General features: G+C 57.1%; 4 protein-coding genes across 4 annotated transcripts; 3 read left to right on the top strand and 1 right to left on the bottom strand.

Annotated features, from left to right (window-relative positions):
• Nucleotides 1–247: 247 nt before the first annotated feature.
• VOLCADRAFT_90116 (uncharacterized protein) lies at nt 248–1,760 on the top strand (the record flags this gene model as incomplete). Its single annotated transcript, XM_002949716.1, has 3 exons — nt 248–347; nt 481–536; nt 1,299–1,760. 3 exons carry the CDS (start codon nt 248–250, stop codon nt 1,758–1,760), a joined length of 618 nt encoding a protein of 205 aa, XP_002949762.1.
• A 2,743-nt stretch (nt 1,761–4,503) lies between these two features.
• VOLCADRAFT_90115 (uncharacterized protein) lies at nt 4,504–7,601 on the top strand (the record flags this gene model as incomplete). The annotated part of the gene is made up of 5 exons (XM_002949715.1): nt 4,504–4,603; nt 4,980–5,038; nt 5,178–5,481; nt 6,850–6,981; nt 7,426–7,601. 5 exons carry the CDS (start codon nt 4,504–4,506, stop codon nt 7,599–7,601), a joined length of 771 nt encoding a protein of 256 aa, XP_002949761.1.
• Nucleotides 7,602–11,710: 4,109 nt separating this feature from the next.
• Nucleotides 11,711–13,915, top strand: VOLCADRAFT_90114 (uncharacterized protein; the record flags this gene model as incomplete). Its single annotated transcript, XM_002949714.1, has 5 exons — nt 11,711–11,810; nt 12,160–12,206; nt 12,527–12,791; nt 13,159–13,308; nt 13,746–13,915. The coding sequence occupies 5 exons, from the start codon at nt 11,711–11,713 to the stop codon at nt 13,913–13,915; spliced, it is 732 nt and encodes a 243-aa protein (XP_002949760.1).
• A 1,574-nt stretch (nt 13,916–15,489) lies between these two features.
• Nucleotides 15,490–17,870, bottom strand: VOLCADRAFT_104422 (uncharacterized protein). The gene is made up of 6 exons (XM_002949607.1): nt 17,659–17,870; nt 17,433–17,530; nt 17,160–17,213; nt 16,403–16,482; nt 16,145–16,232; nt 15,490–15,924 (listed from the first exon to the last, which is right to left on the bottom strand). Exons 1-6 carry the CDS (start codon nt 17,852–17,854, stop codon nt 15,853–15,855), a joined length of 588 nt encoding a protein of 195 aa, XP_002949653.1. The 5' UTR covers nt 17,855–17,870; the 3' UTR covers nt 15,490–15,852.
• Between the last annotated feature and the right edge of the window lie 5,595 nt (nt 17,871–23,465).

Here is a 23,465-nt window from a genome sequence, read left to right as displayed (position 1 = left end):
AATCTTGCTATAAAACATTGCGTAGGTGTCGTGCTATGAACATCGAACACTGATGAACTTGCATGCAGAGCGGTGGCTGGTGTTTAGGTGACGCGCAGTTCCTCCGCTCTACCTAAGCGGAGCACCTGCTTGGCTGGGTCCTCGTGAACCTCGACCTAAGCTGTAATCTTGCTGCTGAGGCTTCCCCCGACTTGTGACTAGGCCGGGTCAGGTCCCTAACAGTCAGCCCCGCCTCACGTGGTCCCACATGACCCGACTTGCAGCGTCCAGCAGCCCCCACCGGGCCATGACCAGCCGCCTGGTGCTGCTGGCGGTGGTGGCCGTACTGTGCCTGATGGCACCGCAGGGTGAGTGGCGGAGGCCATGGGGGACGTAGCTGGAGAGAGGCCATTGGGTGCCGAGGCCCGAATCCTGCGGGCATCTGCCAGGGAACCAGGTGGTGCACTGCCTTGTGGCCCCGTGTGTGGTGTATCTCTGCAGGAGTGAGTGCACAAGACGTTGAATCAAGAAACTCTAATAAGCCACGTCATCCCAAGGTGAGCAAGTTAACGCCGCTGCACATCTATTTCCAGCCTACCACAGCCCACCGGTAGCCCACTTTGTCTTTGATGTCCTGAGTCCACCACATTCCTCTCTCCTGACTGGATAAGAGGTCCAAAGTGCTCAACAGCTAACAGATGGGAGTTTGGCAAACCAATTTAATGATCCCTTACTACACTTTATTGACCTTGCAAACGCCGCATACATCAATCGTTTTTTTGTCCAGGCGCCCGAGGCACCTCAACCTCCGTCGCCCGAGCCACCGAGGCAGCCCAAGGCCCCCAAGCATCCAAAATCTCCCGAGCAGCCGACTGCCCCTACGCAACCCTGTGCTCCGGAGCAGCCTGCTCTCCCTAAGCATCCCAAGGCCCCCAAGCAGCCCAAGGCTCCCGAGCATCCTATTGCCCCTAAGCAGCCCAAGACCCCCCATGCAGCCCAAGGCACCCGAGCAGCCGACTGCCCCCGAGCAGCCGACTGCCCCTAAGCAGCCCAAGGCCCCTAAGCAGCCCAAGGGCCCCCATGAGCCCAAGGCCCCCGAGCAGCCGACTGCCCCCGAGCAGCCGACTGCCCCTAAGCAGCCCAAGGCCCCTAAGCAGCCCAAGGCCCCCCATGCAGCCCAAGGGCCCCGAGCAGCCGACTGCCCCCGAGCAGCCGACTGCCCCTAAGCAGCCCAAGGCCCCTAAGCAGCCCAAGAGCCCCCATGAGCCCAAGGCCCCCGAGCAGCCGACTGCCCCCAAGCAGCCGAATGCCCCAAGCAGCCCAAGGCCCCTAAGCAGCCCAAGGCCCCCAAGCAGCCCAAGGGCCCCGAGCAGCCGACTGCCCCCAAGCAGCCAATGATCCCTAAGCAGCCCAAGGCCCCTAAGCAGCCCAAGGGCCCCCATGAGCCCAAGGCCCCCGAGCAGCCGACTGCCCCCGAGCAGCCGACTGCCCCTAAGCAGCCCAAGGCCCCTAAGCAGCCCAAGGCCCCTAAGCAGCCCAAGGGCCCCGAGCAGCCGACTGCCCCTAAGCAGCCAATGATTCCCAAGCCGCCCAAGGCCCCTAAGCAGCCCAAGGCCCCCCATGAGCCCAAGGCCCCCGAGCAGCCGACTGCCCCCAAGCAGCCGACTGCCCCTAAGCAGCCCAAGGCCCCTAAGCAGCCCAAGGCCCCTAAGCAGCCCAAGGGCCCCGAGCAGCCGACTGCCCCTAAGCAGCCAAGGCCCCAAGCCGCCCAAGGCCCCTAAGCAGCCCAAGGGCCCCCATGAGCCCAAGGCCCCCGAGCAGCCGACTGCCCCCGAGCAGCCGACTGCCCCCAAGCAGCCCAAGGCCCCTAAGCAGCCCAAGGCCCCTAAGCAGCCCAAGGGCCCCGAGCAGCCGACTGCCCCTAAGCAGCCCATGGCCCCCAAGCCGCCCACTGCCCCCAAGCAGCCCAAGGCCCCCCAGGAGCCCAAGGCCCCCGAGCAGCCGACTGCCCCTAAGCAGCCCAAGGCCCCCGAGCAGCCGACTGCCCCTAAGCAGCCGAAGGCCCCCGAGCAGCCGACTGCCCCTAAGCAGCCGAAGGCCCCTAAGCAGCCGACTGCCCCTAAGCAGCCCAAGGCCCCCGGGCAGCCGACTGCCCCTAAGCAGCCCAAGGCCCCCAAGCAGCCGACTGCCCCTAAGCAGCCCAAGGCTCCCTAGCAGCCGACTGCTCCCAAGCAGCCCAAGGCCCCCAAGCAGCCGACTGCCCCCAAGCAGCCCAAGGCCCCCAAGCAGCCGACTAACCCTAAGCAGCCTTGATGAAAGGGGACTGAGCTGGCTAGGGTTGTTATGTCTGAGCACCTGGATGGGATGCGCTCGCTAGGAGGCCATGGGTTGAGATGCAGGTTGAGGTGCACTTTGGTACGGCAGAAACTCGTGATCTAGGTCTCCACATGTTCAGAGGCTAGCCGCAGGGCCAGGGGGGACCGGCCCGTTAGTTTGGGCTTTGGCGGAGTGACCGGTTTCCGCCTGCTAGCCAGTGATCAGATTCTGTGTTGAGCCGCAGCGGATGCACTGCCCGGGAGTGCATGAGTATTGGCCCGTGCGTGCTTGCCTTGCTGACCTCGCCACGAGCACGGATATGAACACGAGGAAAAGTGACAGTTCAAAGACGTTATACAAAACACGCTAGCAAGGCCAGGAGCAATACCCACATATGCAAGTGGATGGTACCAGTGAGCCGTTAGTAGAGCATTTATCATATACCACGGGGTCGGTACTGTGAGCTTGCTTGGACTGGGCTGCGTGCCCTTCGTTATCTTTGCAGGTTTCTGCTTGAGGGAACTGATAGGTGTGATCCATTGGTAGGTGTTTGTTGCGGTTACCATCCACGCAGTTGCTTGCTTGGTTCGTTGCTTTGACACAGCGTGCCTCCTTAGGTAGGTTATGACTGATGTTGATGGCTAGCAAAATGCTCCACATTACACACACGTATGGAAGCTTTTCCGGGGACCCGAGCTTTATCTGTGTAACAGCTGACATGGATACCACCACCCATCGGCTCCACCCAGACTAACGCAGCAGCAGGCGTCCAGGTGTGCATCGCTGAGTTACACACTACTACTGCACGCAGCGATTTCAGTTTTAGTCGTACCTAAAGGCTGTACGAGTATACTGCACCTGCTGACCTGCTGAGCTTCCCATGGGTTACGGTACGACGGATTTATACACACATACACATTCGGTACGGATGAGAAGATATTACCATACGTGTATCTAGCTTCATAAAAGCCGCATGTTGCTGGGAACTACTGTCAGATGCGCTATGGAAATAAATGGCAAATAAACAACATAATAGTGAAAATTGACCGCATGATCTTACGAGGCCCGGGGGATGGTGACGGCAGACATTTTTGCATTTATGGGCGGGGCCCCCTGGGCGCTTCGCGCTGGGGGCCCCCGTTCTGTTGGATTGCCCATGGCCGTGTGGCCGTTTCCCCGGGGGAAAGAGCGCAATATATAGCTGCCGTACGGAAGCCAGCCACGACACCCGTCCTCCCGCTTGGCCGGGACATCCATGCATTCCGGAGTAACATTTATTGCTGCACTGCTGCATATGTGCGTGCTGCGACATGCAGCTTCGTTGTCTACACACAGACAGTTATCCCGCTGCGGGACCAGACAATTGTTGTTCGGAGGTGCTGATGCAGCCATACGCCTCTGGGTCCGTCCCGAGACAGTCCAAACAACCTCATGAGGGCAACCCCACAGCAACTAATGCGCGTATCAGCAGCCTCAGATAGGCAGCCGGACAGCGAAAGAATGAAGCGCTTTAACGAGCTTGTGAAAAGGACTGTATCGGCATCGATACGTCAAGCCTATAACGCGCTCAGGCGCCAACTCGTCACACGTCACGGTGTATCCTGTCATGTCCCCGGCCATGTAGGTCTGCTACCTTGCTGCTGCTGGCTAATGGTTATGGCTTTACCGTGGCTGCGGGCGTCCTACCTGCCAAACGACATTTGCAGCCAGCCTAGCTGCGAATGTTGTTCCGACGAATTACTTGGATAGTCGGCATCATTCTCTCCGCGCGCAGGTGTGCAGGCCGCCAAGTTGGTATCGGGGAAGAGGGCGATCCATCCAGTGCCGCCCACCAGTGTCCGCTGCAATCGGAACGGCCCACCGAACCGGCTGGGCCGTCAAGCCCCCCACTGCTGCACGAGCCTGTCAGCGACGAAGCCAGTCCCATAAGCCATCACCTGAAAACTAAATGGCGCTGTATCAATCTTGCTATAAAACATTGCGTAGGTGTCGTGCTATGAACATCGAACACTGATGAACTTGCATGCAGAGCGGTGGCTGGTGTTTAGGTGACGCGCAGTTCCTCCGCTCTACCTAAGCGGAGCACCTGCTTGGCTGGGTCCTCGTGAACCTCGACCTAAGCTGTAATCTTGCTGCTGAGGCTTCCCCCGACTTGTGACTAGGCCGGGTCAGGTCCCTAACAGTCAGCCCCGCCTCACGTGGTCCCACATGACCCGACTTGCAGCGTCCAGCAGCCCCCACCGGGCCATGACCAGCCGCCTGGTGCTGCTGGCGGTGGTGGCCGTACTGTGCCTGATGGCATCGCAGGGTGAGTGGCGGAGGACGTACATAAGTGGCGCCTGGTCTCGCGCTGCAATTATGGCAGATGCTGATGATGCTGATGATCCTGGATGGTGGACACGCCGAACGGCTGCAGCGAGCTGTGCAGCGCCGTGGGGCATATGGCAACAACGTTTTGCTGTGGATTAGATTTCCTACAACCTTTTCATCAAGACGGCATGACACGCCCACGCAGAGGTTTTTTGTATATAGTGCGCAATGCCATGCGCGTAACGTTTGTTTTTTACTTGATTACACGCCGTCTCCTACTGTTTGACCTTTGCTTTACCCGCGGCCTCGTGGGCCCTTGGGTTTGTTGTGTGTGTGTTGGCTTGACTTGGCTTGGGCTTGGGCTTGCTTTGCAGGAGTGAATGCACAAATCATCATAGTGGAGGGCACCGCGGAGAAGTCACCCCCTCCAAAGGTGCGTGGGTACGTGGAGTTGTTTGCGTCTTGGGAACACTTACTCAACAGCTATTGACGGGAGATTTGTGCGAGAGGAAGTGTTCACTCCATAAGTCTTGGAACCCGAAAGCAACAACACGTCACGTATGTGTGTCCAGGCCCCCCAGCCGCCATCGCCCCAGCCGCCATCGCCCCAGCCGCCATCGCCCCAGCCGCCGTCGCCCCAGCCGCCGTCGCCCCAGCCGCCATCGCCCCAGCCGCCGTCGCCCCAGCCGCCGTCGCCCCAGCCGCCGTCGCCCCAGCCGCCGTCGCCCCAGCCGCCGTCGCCCCAGCCGCCGTCGCCCAAGCCGCCGTCGCCCAAGCCGCCGTCGCCCCCGTCCCCCAAGCCGCCATCCCCTAAGCCCCCAAGTCCTAAGGCACCATACGCTCCCAGGAAGCCCGAAGCCCCAAAGAAGGTTAAAGGTAGGTTGTAGCCCCTCCCTTTTAGCGCCGCCCAGCCAATCAGATTGATGGTTCGTATCCATCTCGGCGTAGTCGAACACGGAGACGCAAACCAACAGACCGGAAAGCAACGCTTGCCACTACATCAAGAACCTTAACCGTGGAATAACTGCCTTAGCGAAGCCAGAAATCCAAACAACTCGTACGGACAGCTCTGGAACAAGCTCTTTAAATGAGGTTCAAACGCCCTAGCAAAGGGCGTCAAGAAAGCCAGCACCTGCCGCAGTCCAACGACGGTGCACCGTGCCCCTATGCGGCGGACACGGCTGGGGAGGCCGCACATTGGGCGGCTTCACACACCCCGACACGACCGCACATCAAGAGAGGCAACACAGCCGTCAACAAATCGCACGACAGCTCGCAACAGGACAACACGGAGGATGCTATACAGTTATGGATGCATTCCCTGCTCTGGAACTCCCCGAGTGTGTCGCCCGCCCCGCCTCCCAGCCCTGTGGATGCTATCACCGAAAACACCGCAGGAGTTGCGGCAAGAACTGAGATCAGACATCTGATTGACATCCGACATCATATTTGTCGCTTAGTGAGACCCAGTAAGCTATGCGGGTCCAGCAGACATCCTGAACTTTCCAGGAATCTGATACCCAGGTGACATCAACCACTCTGCCAAACAACATGCGAAGGCACAACAACACCGCATATTAGCAGAACGCCTTGCCAAAGCTGGCCATGGATGGCCGGTACGGTAAACCAGGCAAGAGGCCATCATTCTTGGGTTTGGGGCACTGTCCGGAAAGACCTACAGCCGCGGCTGGTAAAAGACAGAAATGACCAACCAGACCGCCATGGCTTGGCTGCTGCTGTCTGCACGACCATGCTGACGAAGACTTAAGAGAATAGTAGTAATAACACGACGCCAAAGGGAAGGAAAGATGACTGCATACGTGAGGGACGAAGGAGAGCAAGTCAAATATCGAAACGGTGGAGGGAGGTGCAAAGGCCAGGGGAAACCCAGAGCCTCTCCAACCCTGCCCATTAATACACGGTTTATCATGATTTATTATCATTATCGTCAGCATCATATTAATAATACTTTCATCATTCATCATCATTATTATTAATCACGAACATTTACGTATTTATTTCTTTAATGTGTTATCACAGCGCCCTTTCGGCATTGCACCGCTGCAGCAGCTGCAGCACGGATTGTCCTTTTCTGCTACGACAGCTGTGGTGCCTTTGGCTTCATGTTCTTGTAGACCTGCTGGGAATGTCACCTGAGCACATGCCCACGCAGCTAATCCCATGACCGTGCGCCCAGCATCACCGAAACCTTCATCGCCGTTCTTGACCTTGTCCCCACACCAGCCAAAGGCAAGAAGTTCAAGGGCAAGAAGTGGAATTATATGATTTCAGACTCCATGCTTGAGTTCAAGGAAGCGGACAACTTTTGCAAGTCCGCGGGCTATGTCCTGGTGTCACCGGTCGAGGACACGTCAGGTGTGGGCATTACTGTTATACATCTCCAAGTTTTTACTTACATTTTACAGATGTACATTTGCTTCACATTTGCAAATGCACGTATGTATGCATATTGCTCGAGTGGTGGTCGACCCTGCTGGATTTTGGTAGTGCGACAGGCTACGGTCGGCTGCGCGTCAGCCAGCATGAATGGTCTTAGCGGCTTAGGGCAGGCCACTCCCGCACTTGGCGCAATTGTGCCGTACATTGCGTGCTTGGCGCTGAGCTCTCCCGTCTGGACAGCTTCATCCACCTCCTAACTGTGTACTGCCTGCTTGCTGCGTACTTGCGCCGCCCAGCCACCATCCTGCCTGTCCAACACTCACCCACCCGCATATATTGCCGCATTCCTAGCAGCCATATGTCGTAATGCTCCTCCCTGCATTCCGCGTTATGGACCCGGCTGACATCCGCCTCCTGCAGACGCTGTTGATTCAGCCTGCAACCACAGCGGCAAGGGCTGCTGGCTGTCATCAGACGAGAACGCCGATCCTTGCACGTATGTGAACTCCAAGGGAGGCGATAAGGCGTATGTGAACGACTGCAAGGTCAAGAACTACGCGCTGTGCTATGGACCTGCTGATAAACCATTGCGTTAATCTCACTACTGCACGCGAAGGAGAAGTAAGATTTACAGCGGCACTCTGCGCCTGCTGATGTCTACTTATTTCGTATGTGTACGGCGGAAAGGATGTTCTGGCTTTGCTCCAATAGCAACTCGTGATTGCGGAGACCCCCACGCACCTGCATGAATAGGTGAAGTATATTATTGTGGATCCAATCAGATTGTTGGTGCTGCCCGCACCTGTGTCAGGATTCAGGGTAGGCGTGGCTACCCGTTGCCTGCCTGCCTGCCTGCCTGGCTTTCATCGTGCCACGAACATCATACCAGTCGAGTTGCCTTGCCTCGTGACCAACAGGGCCGTACGATGGATTTTTCTGAGCCTGATCGCTTTCTGCAAGCCGCCGTGTGTGCTTTACAATGCACGCGGCAGCCAGCATGTACGGCAGTTTCCTAGTAGGGCACCATATATATGACGCTCTTCGGCGTCGGATTGCTAGGGTTCCTAGCAACCCTGCATCCATGCTTTCACGTCACCCCTGCCAATCAAGTGACCATCCTACTTGTAAGCTGTACGGCCGTCCAGCTATGATCATCAGTAGTGTCGGAGGGTAGAAATGGCGAAAAGTAGTAAATGTGCGGTGCTGGGCGAGGATGTAGGATTTTTTTACGAGTCACCGACGTCATCTCCCCGGCCTGTCGGAATGGAATATGGCCTTGGCTGGCTGCCGTCATCGAAAGGCCCTCGCTCAAGCAGGGAACACGTCTGTAATACTAAAAAATTTAAGATACTAAAACTATCTGTACGACAGTTCGAGGAACTAACCACTCCATCGCACTCATACTCACTTATAATACACACGTACGAGTAATTGTGGAACGCGTACAAGAGTCCTGTCAACTCCGGGGCCTAGAACTTCAATCCGTCCCTCCCATTGTCGCCGCACGGCCAGTTATGTGCACCTTGCGAGAGTATTTGCTTTCATTTCTCTATGAAGTACGCATGCTGTTCGTTTGTACAATTACTTTGGCCAATGGCAGTGTGCCGCGGCGGCTGTGGGGCGGATTGCTGAAATAAACAAAAGACAGCACATGAAAGTGCTGCGGGCTTTTGGGAAGTGTGTCGAGCTAGGCTTTAAGGGGGACGACAAGGGCGCGTGAGCAGGCGGGTCAATGCCTGAAGGGGCGCCGTAGGCAGTGCGTACGGTGCTGTATGGCGCTGTTTCCGTGTGTATTATGGCTGCGGCACCAGACCGCAAAGCCAAAAGGCTGAGGGCTGGCAAGCTGCGATTGTGTCTGCTGAGCGTTGAGCATCCGGCCTGGACTGCGGACTTTGCCGGCCGAGCCCCTGCTGTGTGCCGGTAACGGCACCACAGACTCATACGTTACGCCCAAGCAAGGGGCTGTCGGTGGCAGGTCGCGGACCTCCCGACTACGTGTAACGGCCAATGACTGCTAGGTTCCAAAGAGACACCGTCTCTTCAACAGGTTATGAGCCCCGGCTTCCTGCCTCCCGTGCTCTGACAAGCATACCTCCCACAGCATCAGCACTGCTGCAACAAACACAGCTCCCACCACGTTGACACTACCTATTAATTGTCATACGTGCCGCCCTAGCTACCGGCCTGTACGGATGCAGCCTGTACGGATGCAGGGGGGCCCCGCCCTTTTTCCGGCTTCGAGGAAGTTGACACAGCTGGTCCCTTTTTGACCCCGTCACCCGTCACCACCAGAGGGCATCCGATGCTAAGGAAGTCCAAGGCCAGAGGTTTGGGTACACTTCATCGACTGCGACGGCGCAGGGAAGGGTGGAGCTGGAGAATCTAGCGTAGACTAACAGACGGGCACCTGAAGGGACGCGGAAGGGGTAGATCTGGATGAACTGGTGTCGTTAGCAGCAGACCCTTCCGAAGGAAGGGTGGGAATGAGTACCTAGCGAACAGGGCAGAACACTTGGAAGGAAGGTCAGACACCAGCAAGGGCAGCCAGAGCACCCCCAGAAGTGGGAGGGAGGCGCACCAGCTGCTGCAGGAGGACTGGCAGGAGGCGGCTACAGCGCGTAGGACAACGCGATGCGGTAGATGTGCACGGGGAGCAGGAATGCCTCGGAGAACTAGTCTCTTTGCTACCGGACCCAAAACGTTTTCAGCCGGGGAGGCTACACAAATACGTAGCAGTGTGGCGAGAGTTTTTCCAAACAGCTAATGAGGGCCTGCGGCTCAGGGACAAACAGAGCCAGTGGCAATGGTCATCTGGAGGGAGGCATTCAGCTCAAGTGGGTTACCGTGCGATCACCCAGGGCAGGACTTAGCGCCTGAACGGCAGTGCAAACTAGCCATCGTGGGGGAGATGCTACTGGTCGCTCAGCTGGATGGTAACCCAGAGGCGATGCTGGCGGGAAGCCGGCCGCATGCCGTGCAGTTCCCTAAACACTGCAGGGCGACACAACACAGCAATTTTCGTTCACGCTGAATTGCACAACGCATTAGAGCGCGGAGTAATCCGGGAATGTACGGGAATGTACGGGGCCCCACCCACAGTCATCAACGGCCTGAGATGGTGGAAAGGCCCACAGCGAGCTGTTCATTCCGAGACCACCAAGTGCCTAACGCAGCCCAACGGGGCCCAAAGGGCCCCCTGTATCGGTTCACGAGGACGGTTGCAGAGCAGTCAGGATGCGACGGAGGGTCGGGCACAGGATACGGATGGGAAAGAGTGGGATAGAAATGTAGAGCCCCCTGGATAGGGATGACAGATGGCCCAGAATGGCGGCATGTTTGGAAGGGTCGATGCCAACCCACCAAGGGTGAGGATGGCGGAGGGGATGCAGGATGCAGTCACCAGGATGCGGCTGTTGAATGTTTGGCTCGAGGATACGAAAGGGGTGATGGTGGTGTAGGATGTATCCAATCGACAGAATGCGTGCCTGATCCCCCTCCCGAGGGTGCGAGGATGGGGCCCCGCTCTGCACCCACTCGGCCCAGGCAGTATATGTGATCTGGTAGGACCAGTGGGAATGGAGGGCTAGGGAGCAAGACTACCCAGGGGGCCCGCCTGGATAGAGTGTGTGGGAAGGGGACACCCGTTCCCTGGCGTGGTTGGGGCTGGTCTGCGTTTTCCTTGGAGGTCTTGGGTCGCAGACGCAATGGCCTTCCCCATAAAACGTTAGCAGCGATCACGGATCCCGCGCTGACATTCAAGCCTGATTTTACGGATTGGTAGACCCCTTTTTCCCCGAGTGGGACCGCAGGTCCGCGGTATTGAGTTGCGGTATGCACAGATAGATTCGTAGCGAGACGCATTCGCAAACATAGATATCTTTACGGAACCTTTGCAACCAGTCCATTCATGACAGCGCCGGGACGGTAACTGGAAAACCCTTACATCGTTAAAGTTTTATTACTAATACTTCGTTGTCATTAGTCGGCCAGGGCCGCCCACCACCTTGTCGTCTGACGTCATCTATCCATTGTCACTAGAGCGCTGGATAATTCTAATTCCTTTGGCAGCAGCGTTTCCCCGCATCATCGCCCGCTCCAAAATACAGCGTTTATATGCCACTTTGCAGTAAACCTCACTCATTACGTTGGACCACCCCTCCTAGTTAGGTTCTTACTCGCGCGCAACCGCATGGTTACCCGGGGCTCAGGTCGTCCTCGATCGTTTAAGCACACAATCATTTATATTGACGTGGGCTCTATCACTATGGAAACTGTGATCTATCATCCATCCGCGCATGTTGGTCCTTCCAATGCCGCCCACCTCTACCCGCGAGCGCAAAATCCGAACGGACCACTGGATAGGACAGACTGTCAAACACTCCGCCCGCTGCACAAGCCTGTCCAGCGATGAAGCCAGTCCCATAAGCCATCACCTGAAAACTAAAATGGCACTGTATCAATCTTGCTATAAAACATTGCGTAGGTGTCGTGTTATGAACATCGAACACTGATGAACTTGCATGCAGAGCGGTGGCTGGTGTTTAGGTGACGCGCAGTTCCTCCGCTCTACCTAAGCGGAGCACCTGCTTGGCTGGGTCCTCGTGAACCTCGACCTAAGCTGTAATCTTGTTGCTGAGGCTTCCCCCGACTTGTGACTAGGCCGGGTCAGGTCCCTAACAGTCAGCCCCGCCTCACGTGGTCCCACATGACCCGACTTGCAGCGTCCAGCAGCCCCCACCGGGCCATGACCAGCCGCCTGGTGCTGCTGGCGGTGGTGGCCGTACTGTGCCTGATGGCACCGCAGGGTGAGTGGCGGAGGACGTACATAAGTGGCGCCTGGTCTCGCGCTGCAATTATGGCTGATGCTGATGATGCTGATGATCCTGGATGGTGGACACGCGGAACGGCTGCAGCGAGCTGTGCAGCGCCGTGGGGCATATGGCAACAACGTTTTCAGGACGCGCGCACGCAGGCTTGTATGTGGAGCGCTTGCGGCATGCCGTGTGCATCCGTAAATGATAGCCCGCATAACATATGTGTGTTACGCCTCGGTTACATATGCATATCATTCAACGCTGCATCCTCTCTGCTTACGCTAGCTCCTGCGCTCCCTCTTGCGTTGCCTCGTGGAACGTTGTCGTGTCTTTGCTGCAGCGAGTGCGCAAGTCGGCACCACGCGTGATGGACACGACAAACCGAAGGTACCCGATTAGTGAGCGAGTGCCGCGCTGCATCTCCAACGGTTACTAGCCGGCGACAAGCCTTGCCGAATCCCTTTCTTGCCTTCCTCAGCTCATGCAGAGCCCCGTCAGGGCTTGCAAGTGCATCCCGACCCTCTAGTATGATTTAAAACTCAGCCTGTTGTTAGCAGCTTGCCTCAAGCAGCGCCTCGAGAGGGTGTATGTTTAATATGTTAAAAGCTACGCATCTGACTGCCCATTCCCAAACTTACGTTCGTCTTGCCACTGCCGCGAAAAGTGTCTAATTGTACTTCAACTGACGTACTGCCATCGGCCCCAAGCCGCCGTCCCCCAAGCCGCCGTCCCCCAAGCCGCCGTCCCCCAAGCCGCCGTCCCCCAAGCCGCCGTCCCCCAAGCCGCCGTCCCCCAAGCCGCCGTCGCCCAAGCCGCCGTCGCCCAAGCCGCCGTCGCCCAAGCCGCCGTCGCCCAAGCCGCCGTCGCCCAAGCCGCCGTCGCCCAAGCCGCCGTCGCCCAAGCCGCCGTCGCCCAAGCCGCCGAGTCAGCCATTGGCCCCTCAAAAAGCCAAAGTTATTGAAAAGGTCAAAGGTAAGCTGTGCGAAGCGAGCCATTCGTCCTGGCCATTCCGCACTTCCGCACGCACTCCCCTGTGGCACCGACGCCGCTTCTACATGAAGTGAAACGCGGCTTATTAGCATACGGACAGCAGCAACCGCCGATGCCGCGGCAGTGTCCTGAACTTCTTTGACGCCGTGACGGCGGTGATGGTCAGAGCAAGCTCCTCATATCCTAATGTTTAGGTTGCGTGCGCATGGGTGCTGCCCAGCAGTGCCCTTCAACGCGGCTCATCAGCTCATCCCCTTACTACCTTCGCAGCCCAGCGCCATGCACAGCCTCCGCAGAATCCTGTTTAACCTCGCGCACGGCCCTCTTCCCCAATTCCACCCGAATGCAGTCAAAGGCAAAGCCAAAGGCAAGAAGTTCCTCAAGTCCAAGAAGTTGGAGTACATCATTTCAGGCTCGAAGGTTGGATACAAGGAAGCGGACGAGTTTTGCAAGTCCGAGGGCTACATTCTGGTGTCATTGGCCAACGAGGGGATTTCAGGTGAGAACGTTTCCAGTTACGTACGTACGTGGTTCTGTGTGACGAGGCCTTTGCTGCCTGCCACCGTACCAAGCTGAACTTGACGGGTCGGGTTCTGGCGTATAAATTCGGTGCAGGAGCGGCTGCGAAAGGCTGCTCGTTCAGGGTGGTGCGACACGGCATGTGTAATGTGTGCTAGGTGCGCTTACATTTTGCCGTCCCAATAACAGCAGGTCGGACCCATGCGCGGCACTACACGTCAAAGCAGCTATTCCGCATAATGGATTTGGTCGGGGGGATCGCCCACCGCTCCGTCTGCTGATTGGGCATGCACCTGCGAATACACCCCCGCACCGCGTCAGCCCCCTTAGACCTGCATGCGAGTAACGCCTAAATGTATCTTGGGAAGCTGACTATAACTCCTTTCCCCCTGCGGGCCTCTCCATCGACACTTGCAGAAACCGCCTACTCGATCTGCTATCTCGACGGAAAGAGCTGCTGGCTGTGGGACGAGAAGCCTGGCTCGTGTCCATACCTAGACGCATCGGGCGACGGAGACACCTATGTGGACGACTGCAAGGCCAAGAATTACGCGCTCTGCTTCGGATTTAAGAAGGGAATACCTTAAACCGAAAAAGTGACACCCCCCATGTATTCGCGCAGGCGCGCAGCAAGGTCTTCCCTAGCTGCGACGTTTCACCAGCTAAGGGTGCATAGGTGTTAGGTGTTGCATAATTGTATGTACGATATGTCGTGTGCGCCCATGCATGCAGAGCGTGATTAACCTGCAGAGCGTGATTAAACCTGTGATCTGGCTACGGCAGATGCGCATGATTTCAGCCCCCACACTCCGGCTGATTCGGGCAGGATAGCACGTGCGTAAACCCAAGGCTGCCTTGTCGCCTGCTCCATCAGGGCGGAATGACCGACCATTTATTTATTTTGGCGCGGTACCAGGTTGTACATCACGCCTCGGAGGTTTGCTTGGGAGCGATTTGGCTGTCTGGCCTCGTTGCACCGCGAAACCAGTGATCGCGATAAAAGTTGGGCGTGCAAGTCGTGCACCTGCAGTCCGTGTTTCTTGTGGACAAGCGGTAGGCTGGGCTGAACAGAAAGTAGCATAAATGATAATGTCTTCCCAGATGTGCTCTATTGCATCCGTAAGCAGGTTCTGTAACCTTGGACCACTACCTCACACGCCTCATTTATATTATACGCAAAAATTCCACTTCGGAGGACAAACTCCCTTGCTGAATGAACGCCTGCCCAGCTGCCAAGACAACAAACCGCCGCCACAGCAAACCCACGCCAATGCCCCTCCAGCCCACTGTCATGTCCACATTCGGCCCGATGTTGCCTGCTCGCAATTTACACAGTTGCAAGATACGATGCAGCCGCGCAATTTGCTGATTCCTCAGGCTGTGTGAGGTTAAATCTCTGGACGTATGGCAACTAACCCGAATTAAGGTTATGGCAGGTACAACGGATGGCATCCCGGAAACGGACGGACGGAATCCCAAGACATCTCCGGGACTGCCATCGGCCTAATCGTGTTACCTATGACTTCGCGAAAGGATTTTGCCTTTCCTATTGCAACCTCGTAAGGGACTGCCCCAACGCCCTGCCAGACGCTTGGGGTTGATTTCTGGCATCAAATTCATTTTTGGGCATCGCAGTTATTCATCTCATTCCATTCCTGCCTACACTTGTGAGAAACGCTGGCCCCGCAGACCTCTGAAAGGATCTTCTTTGTTTCCGCCAATGGCTCCCATGCTGTCCAAAAACGATGTCGCAGCTCGAAGCAAGGACTTACGCGCTGCCGTGCAAAGCAATGCACGACGTACATCCGGCCCCCCGTACGCCCTTACAGCATACGGATCCCATACGGGCATTGCACGACCGCCTACAAACCCTCCTTAGACACAGCGTGCTTTACCAAGGTCCCACAGACCTCCACATGTCTCATCCATTCTTCCCGCCATAATGGTGGGGGCCCGACGCGCTGCAACAGTAGCACACACGCGGTGCCGGGCTGACAAACCTTCGTTGCACGACGGCCTTGCAAATGGACGGACCCAGGAAGCGTTTCACGGCCCCTGCTGGGACGTTGTGTGTGTGCTTGTGTGTGTCGCTCAGGCGGTTCACAAATACGCTGGTTGATTGCTTGCCTCTGCAGTTTGATGATGTTTACGCTCCTTTCGTAAAAGCACGGTTCATTTCAAGGCCTACTTTCAAGCAGCTACACATCGCCGTGGACTTTGTCCTTCTTTAGGGACGGGCGGGGGCACGTGCGGTCTCCGAAACGCCAGCGACAACGCCATCGAAAGCATATGAGCTCCTGGCTTCCAAGCTCCTGACTACCCAGCAGCGTCGCCGCCCGCTTGGCTAATCCGACAACACCGCAACAACCAGAATAAGAAAACCAGAGCATGTCTAGCCGCACCGAGTGCCATCGCCGTCGTCAATGCAGACTGCTACAAGGAAGCCCCTACAAGCCAACTCGGACCCGGCAAACCAAGCGACCTTGCGACCTGAGTGAGCGACCACGGGCCCGTCAATCTGTGCCTAGACCAGCGCCATACCCGGCATGAATGCCAAAGTTAGGCCCGTTGTGAAGCCCGCCACGGAAGGCAGACCCTGACGTCAAAAGCGAAACGGGGAGGACGGTGCTAACTGTTACGGCATGGGCACGGCGGAAACATTGTTGGATCAGGCATGCACGCGGGAGATCGGCATGGCGAACATGCGGCTATATGGTCATAAAGCATATAAGGCAATAAATTATTTTGCGACCGTGCAACTGCCGCATTGGCCCCTGCAGGCATAACCCCATCGCCGCTCCTGTTCGGAGGCCCACCTGCGAGAGCACCGTCGCCAGACGCTCCGAAGCCACGGCCAGCAGAGCGGACGCGTCCAGACCCCCAGTCCCAGTCCCGTCCTCGCCACTGGATGAGCGGCGAAGGTGTGCACGGGTAACCACACAGACCCGCGGCAACGTATTAATGCTACGCGCCTTCGTTGACAACCTTTTGGAACTACTACGGAGTTGTAGTGACTCATGACAAAAGGCGTGCATCATCGCTAAGGCATCCGCGCGAGTCGTGGATATGCTCACCTTCCGTTTCCAAGAAGCTTTGCAAGGTCGGCGTCGATCCGGTCCCAGTGCACCGTGACCCATTTCAGGTAGGCAAGGGCCTGGGATATGGGAGGTCCGGAATACCGAATTCGCAGCAGTGTCTCAGGATTGTCTAACCGTTTGTATGTTTATCGTTAACATAAAGTTAAACAAGATGCTTCGGCGAAATCTATGTGTATTTTTTGTATGAACATCGTCGCGGCGATAGGTGCATTTGCCGGCGAAGTGCGAGCATGCGTGCGTTCGTGCGAACAGGCGGGCGGACAAGCGTTACGGCACTGAGCTGATGAAATGCCCTAACACAAAGGGAGCCCGCCGCCTTCGCCAAGCAGAGCATTATTAACATTGATGTTGATAATGGTAATGATGATGATGATGGATTATTTCATGATGACGCACAGCCGCTAAGTTATGATATTCCTAATGCAAGTTTCAAGATAGCTCTGCCCAGGCGGGATGCAGATTGCTTGGCAAGACGAGCTGTGAATGCCATGCTAATGTTATGCATGCGATCAGGTTTGGTTGAATTGGCGCATATTGTCACACCCTGCCTCCATGCATGTAGCACAATAGGCTGAATTAATGGAACATTTCAGTAGCAATACATCGCTTTCTCGAAGACTTAGGAAGCGAATTCAAGACGGACACTAAGGCCGAATGGCGACTTGTAGGATTCGGGCCAAAAAACGCGGGGTATTGCGTGAAACTGTTTGTTCCCTAACCGCCATAGCCCAACCTGCACAGCGCTGATGATGAAAGCCGCCCCTAGCAGCAGCACTTGCAGCACTTTCTGCAAGGGGTATATGCGTTCACGCATTTGAGATTAAAACATGTAGAAAGGACAGGTGGCCCATCTCCCAGTTGCAGCTCGTCCACCAGATTTAACTGTTATCTATCCGAGAGTACGGTCAAAGGCCAATCATACAATCGCAAAGCCAGTGCATCGCGCATACAATAATGGCCGTGCTGCCAAGGGCAGCCAGGGACTAGTTCAGCACGGGTAACGCACCCTGGCCAATAGCCCGCAGGCGTAGCCCACTATGCCGCTCATACCCACTGGTTGCACAAATGGCCATGCTTGTGCTGCTAGAGCCGCCGCCTGTAAACCTGCGAAATTATACCGGGACATCAGATGATTGACCGATGACAGCGTCAAGTAACTGGGGAGGGGTGAAGCTAAGTGTGGAGATCAGCCCGTTTCTCGTGTAAGGATATCAAACATAGTTTAAGCTTACCAAAACTTCTTATTGTGCTTGCCGTAAATTGTGCAGTTCCGTCTTTGTCTGTTGCAGTTTCGCGACGGGAACCATCGCCGGGACAGACATCCCCATCACCACAGGCCCATAATAGTTCATGACTGTAAGCATAGCCTATGACGGTAATGGCCAGCAGCAGGAGGGAAGCCCATGCCCGTGCAATCAGAAGCAGCATGGCTCTGGACTCTGGGCCCCTCATAAATAGATGTTCCATCTACGAGCTAATGCAGTTATTAACTCGTTGCACCGGTTCGTCTCGGACGGATATGCCGTACACGAGAGTAAGTTTCAAGAAACATTTTGGCACGCCCAGCTTGGCTGTACAGCCGAGTTCTCAAAAGAATCTGGCTCTTTAACTAGCTGTGCATTACCAAATTCTGGCGTTGGACTCCCCATTTCCATGACTAGTTGTTTCGCCCTTGTGTGCATAGTAAACAGCTGTAGAGGACACACCTAATATCGTTTTACTGTTGCGAATGTGTCCACGTTAAGTCTTTGTGGCTTTTAACAAGGGGAGGCCGTGTCAAGGCCCCCAAGCCTATTGCTTTAGCGTCATTTTGACCTCACAGACATTACAAACGATGAAAATAGACTTGATCAGCTAACAAAGTGCCTTGGGGCTTAAGGCCCCGGTCATCTGTCCGAGCACATTCAGGTGCACCTGAAAGCCTTCTCTGTATGCACGATGGCGAATGCATTCGATGTTCTGGAAGGTATGAGGCGGCGGACACAGCTCGTGGCGTCACACCGCGAGGACTTTGGGGGTCTGCGCCTGTCAAGCAAGGAGCTGGGGCACTTATCAACCCCAGTGTTGCAGCCCAGTTCGCATGAATCGCTTCTCACTGCGAAGTGCGGTTTACCGGGGTCTGTGATGTCATACGCCTGCGAAGCCGGAGAGCCATGTCCAGCAACCACAGGTAAGTGTAGGGCCACCTCAGTCTGCCTGGTATGATGCGCTCATAAAGGCAAGGCGTAAAGCATTAATTATGCAATGTATTTTGTCCTTAGTTGGCTTGCAACGCGGCCCTTTGAAAGTGTTCTCGCGCCAACGCCTTGGGTATGGCGACCCGGTTTCGTCCAGGGTTTATTACAACAGACCCCTCGTATGTGGTTAAGCATTGCAATGATCCTCATGGGCATCTCCTGGGGGCCTGGCCGACAGCTACTGTTGTTCGAGCTTGTAACTGAGGTTGGACGGAAGTGAATGGGCCTTTAATGGAACGCTAATGATCTATACTATGATAAATCCCAAGGGGCCAGTAGTTGAGGTTGTTGCTCGCGTTCACACTTTGCCCGTTTCCATGCCGTCTGGAGCAGGTGGCGATGCGCGCTTTGCTGCGCTACCGAACTCTGCGACTCTCATAAAAACCAGTCAAGGCGACTGGTCGGTTGCGCAGCAGTGGACCGCGCGTGCCCCAGTCGTCAGCCCTTCTCGTCTTGACCCGTCTATCAGCGGTCACCAACCACTCGCCGGACTTCCTCCTCCGGGCAGCCGCAATGGTTCAACGTCGGTCGCGCCTGCACCCACGCATGGCCATGGCGTCGCGGGATCCCTGAGCAGCTCTGGCAGTGGCTCTTCCATGCAGGGCGGGGAGCAGCGATCTCCATTTGGTAGCACTGCTGTGTCTGGAGGCTGGTGTTTAGCTTCCTCACAGCCTCCGACGGCCGGCCAGGGTGACCACCCGAAAAAATCCTCTTTATTTCAAGGCACATCTGCGCCGAATGGCCACCCAAGCATTCAGCCTTCTGGAAATGGGGATTCTGCTGCGCCTTGGCCGAGCACTTGCCGCCTGGGCAACTCGCAGCCCGGCGATGCCCTGTTACAGCAGCAGCAACAGCAGTACCAAAGGCAGCAGCGCCGCCGAGTGGCTACACATGATGGGTCCTTGCAGGAGCAACAACATCAAGAACAACAATACCGTAGCCCTCCCCAGCAGCAACAGCAGAAGCCCTGCAACACCCAGCGAGCGCACACGTTGGGGCCCGTCGACTGGCAGCGGCAGCAACAGACAACACCAGTCCAGCAGCGAGGGCTCTTATTCCCGCAGCAGCTCCAGCATGAGCAGCAGATGGAGATGCATGGCACTCAGCAGCAGCAGCAGACGCAGCCGATCCCAAAGTTCAGTGCCCAAGTGCAAACGCAGGGTAACCAAATGTGCGGGGACTTGCAGGGGACCCTCCGGCCTGGCGACACGTCGCTTGGCGTGCATCGGCAGCCGGGGACACAGCCGGCAGGTTACGCAACGGGGCTTGGACAGCAGCAGCAGCACTTTCTGCAACAACAACAGCAACATCAAGCAGCTGTCTCGCAACCCCTCAGCGGCGGTGCGCAGCTGGCCACAGCCTGTGGGCCCCAACAGGACCCTCGCTTCCCCATGCTTCAGCTCCTAGATAGCCAGCCCAGGCACCTGCCGCTGGTGGACCAATCGCCGTCCGGTGCCCACTTGTCTTCATTACAGTCACTATCGCAGTTGCTGCAACCAGAGCAGCAGCAGCAAGAGCAACCACAGTCTTTCAGGACTGCATCAGCGCAACTGCTGAGCCATAACGGGAGGATGGCAGCGCGAGGCGTGAACGAATGCACCAATGGCACTTCAAGCGCGGATGCCTTGTTGGCTGCTTGCCAGCAACCCCTTCCCATGGCCTCCGGGCTGCAACGGCAGCAAGGAGCTCGATTGCTTCCTTCCGAGCAGGGACAAGAGATGCGTTCAGGACCTCAACAGTACCCTGGGTCGCAGCTGCAGCAGAGCATGGCGGGGCTGCAGGGTCCACAGCCGCAAGCGGACGCACATGCCCTGATGGCTAGACCAGGACAGCAAGGCATGCAGATGCAGCCGTGGCCGCACGCGGCACAGGCGCAGCCGGGACAACAGGGGCAGTCTGGCGAGCAGGGAATACGGTTACAGGCAGGACTGCAAGGCCCAGAGACTGCCGAGCATGGTCAACACAGGTGTGAGCCAACGCTATGTCAGCAACCCCATCAGCATGTAGACCAGCAGGAGCAAGCTTGCCATGCGTCCAATAAACTAGCTTCGCAGCAGACGCAAGCACAGTGTGTTGCCCAGGAGTTATCGTGGGGACAGCAGCCGCAATCGGACATTACTGAGGAATGGACGCAGGTGCAGCAACGGCGAATGCAACAGCAATTGCAGCAGCAGCGCAGGGATCCTTTGCCCCAACAGACTCCAACTCCTGCGTCTCCTCGGTGCACAGTGCTGCAGCAACGGCAGCCACAGGAACAGCAGCTGCAGCAGCAGCAGCAGCTCCAGTGGCCGCTGCAGCAGATGCAGCTCCAAAAAGAGCAGCAACGGCGGGAGGAGGAGGAGGAGCGACAGCGGCAGGAGGACCAGCGGCAGCTCCAGCAGCTGCTGATGCCGGAGCTGGACGGCTTTGAGGATTGGCAGCAGGATCAGCAGCAGCTTCAAACCCAATCAACATCGCAGCCAGGGACCGTAAACAACTGGCCAGCACCTCTGCAGGCATGTCCACAGTCTATTCAGGCCTACGGCGGAGGCGGAATGACGGCTCAGCGGCAGCACCTGGTGCCAGAGCAGGCCCTGCAGGAGCTCTCGGTCCAGCGAACGCCAGCCAGGCAGGCTCTGCAAGGCTACCCGGGAACCCTACCAAAGGACTCCCAACTGCTGGGAAATGAGCGGGGGCTGGGGCAGCAAGTCTTCCCGTACCAGATGCAGAGCCAAACGTTGTCGTCCTTGGATCAACAGACGCGGGTCCAAGTGCAAGACCTGCCCAGGCAACCAGAGGAGACGTCCCACGGCCAGCGCGTGACAGAGTTGCAATTGCAGCAGCAGGCCAAGGCGCAGTCACAGCAGGACGGGGTTTCTTGGCCGTCCGCAGCCGCGGGACCACCAACTGGACAGCAGCACTCCCTGGTTGCGGGAAGCTCGTTGTTGCAGCCGGGGCCCGCCCTGAGCGCAAGTGGAGGTCAGTTGAGAGCCAGTCCGCAGGACAGTTTTCAGGGCCTAGCGGCATTCACCAAGACACAGCCGGCAAGGCTGGAAGAACCGCGGTTTGCTGGTCCGCCGCTATCGTCGTCTGCGTCGCGCCAACAGTCGACCTGCTTGTCCTCACCTTCTGGTATCGCGTCGCAGTCGCTGGTGCCCTCGGCGCCAGTCGGCACGTCGTCGGGACCCACGGCCATGGCAGCTAGCTCAGGCAGTGGGCTGTCGCACCTGCAGCAGCAGCCATGGGCTGGGGTGATGTCGTCGATTCGGCAGCAGCAGCAGCAGCAGCCGATGGAAATGCAATACAAGCCGCGTTACAACAGCGAAACTGCACAAATGTCAGCAGGCTTGTCACGGGTCACCAAATTCAGCAGCACCACACCAGAATCGCAACTTGAACTATTGCAGCAGCAGCAGCAGCATCGACTGCTACCCTCCCAGCCGCCGCCCCAGCTGCATGAGGCAATGTTTGTGAATCCAGCGTCGCACAATGGCCAACAGGTTCCACAGCATCGGAGCCGCACTGATGTCCACATTCAACCCCCCACATTAGATTGCCAACTGCAGTCGCAGCAACAGCAGCATCAATTGTCAGGCCAAGACAGCTGTACAACACCGGACGGGGCGGGGCAAGAGGAGGTGGAGGCGGTGCCTCATGGAAGAGCGGTGGCAAGGGTGGCTACCCCACCGAATGCGCATGCTGGTGCGGCTCTGCTTCGGCGTGGAGCCGAGGCTCTTCCGCAGCAACAGCAGAAAGGGCAGGGCAGGCCGGGTCTCCCAGAATCTGTAAGCCCTCAGCAGCAGCACGGGCAGTGGCCGCAGCCACAACAGCAGCGGTTGCAACACGGGCAAGCACAGGGCCGGGACGCGCAGCAGCGGCCTGAGGAGGGCCTGAACGTGAGCCCGTCACATGCGCTAAGCAGCGAGGCGCTCTGCATCCGCCAGGCCCAAGGCCAGGATCAGCTCCAATGCTGCACAGGTCAGCTGATGCAACAGCAAATAGGTCAGATGCAGTCTTTGCAGCAGCAGCCGCACAATCTCTCGGCCAGCCAGCATATGCGTGAAGAGCAACAGCCGCACAGCACCCTCCTGGCCGGACCACATATGCATGGCCAGCAGCAGCAGCAGCAGCAGCTCAAGCCCGGCCAGCTAACACTGCCATCCCGCACGTCCGCAAAGCCTACTGAGCTGCTTCTGGGGCGGCCCCTGCTGCCGCTCTTTACGCCAGTTCAGGACAATGGCCATTATGCATCAGGTGACCAGGTAAAGCCTTGCCAGCAGCAGCAACAACAGCAACAGCAACAGTTGATGCTTCTAGCCGTCTTGGGCGGCTTGTCATCGGCAAACGCATCCCAGCAGCAGCCTATGGGCACAGGTGCGGTGACAGCCGAGTCAAAGAACGCGATGGGGACCCATTGCTCGGTCCTTGCGCGGCATCCAACGCAACAGCTTCACCAGGTAGGCGGGCGGCTCCGAGTTGTTATGAACTAGGCAGGGTTCTTTGCGCTTAGGAGAGGACACGAGCAAAAGGCTATTCGTTCGAGCGTGCGTGGCAGCGGGCCTGGTCGGGGCGCAACTGGACAGGCGGGGTAAACACAATTACCTCAAACCAGGGCAGCTTTCTTTAGATCTTAAGTTATCTAACGCGCAATTCGGGAAGAAGAAGACACCTATCTGAGCTCCGCGTGCTACTTACTTTGCATTTCTAGGTCTCTGGGCTGCGGTGTATACAGCGACTGTGATTACGTTACTTCGCAATTGGTTTTAGATACGCTTGGCTTAGGCTTCGCGGCGCAGGTAGTATGTTCCAGCAGGCCGCGAGTA

Source organism: Volvox carteri, assembly GCF_000143455.1.
Source record: "Volvox carteri f. nagariensis unplaced genomic scaffold VOLCAscaffold_15, whole genome shotgun sequence".
NCBI lineage: Eukaryota > Viridiplantae > Chlorophyta > Chlorophyceae > Chlamydomonadales > Volvocaceae > Volvox > Volvox carteri.
Note: the sequence above shows the minus strand (reverse complement) of the source record. Positions and strands in the feature narration are given on the sequence as shown.

Coding starts and splice junctions, on each gene's coding strand:
- VOLCADRAFT_104422 (XM_002949607.1), bottom strand. CDS start 17,854: ATGCTGCTTCTGATTGCACGGGCATGGGCTTCCCTCCTGCTGCTGGCC. Junction 16,483..17,159: donor TCATCATCAGCGCTGTGCAG/GTTGGGCTATGG, acceptor CCCATATCCCAG/GCCCTTGCCTACCTGAAATG. Junction 16,233..16,402: donor AAGCTTCTTGGAAACGGAAG/GTGAGCATATCC, acceptor CCGCTCATCCAG/TGGCGAGGACGGGACTGGGA.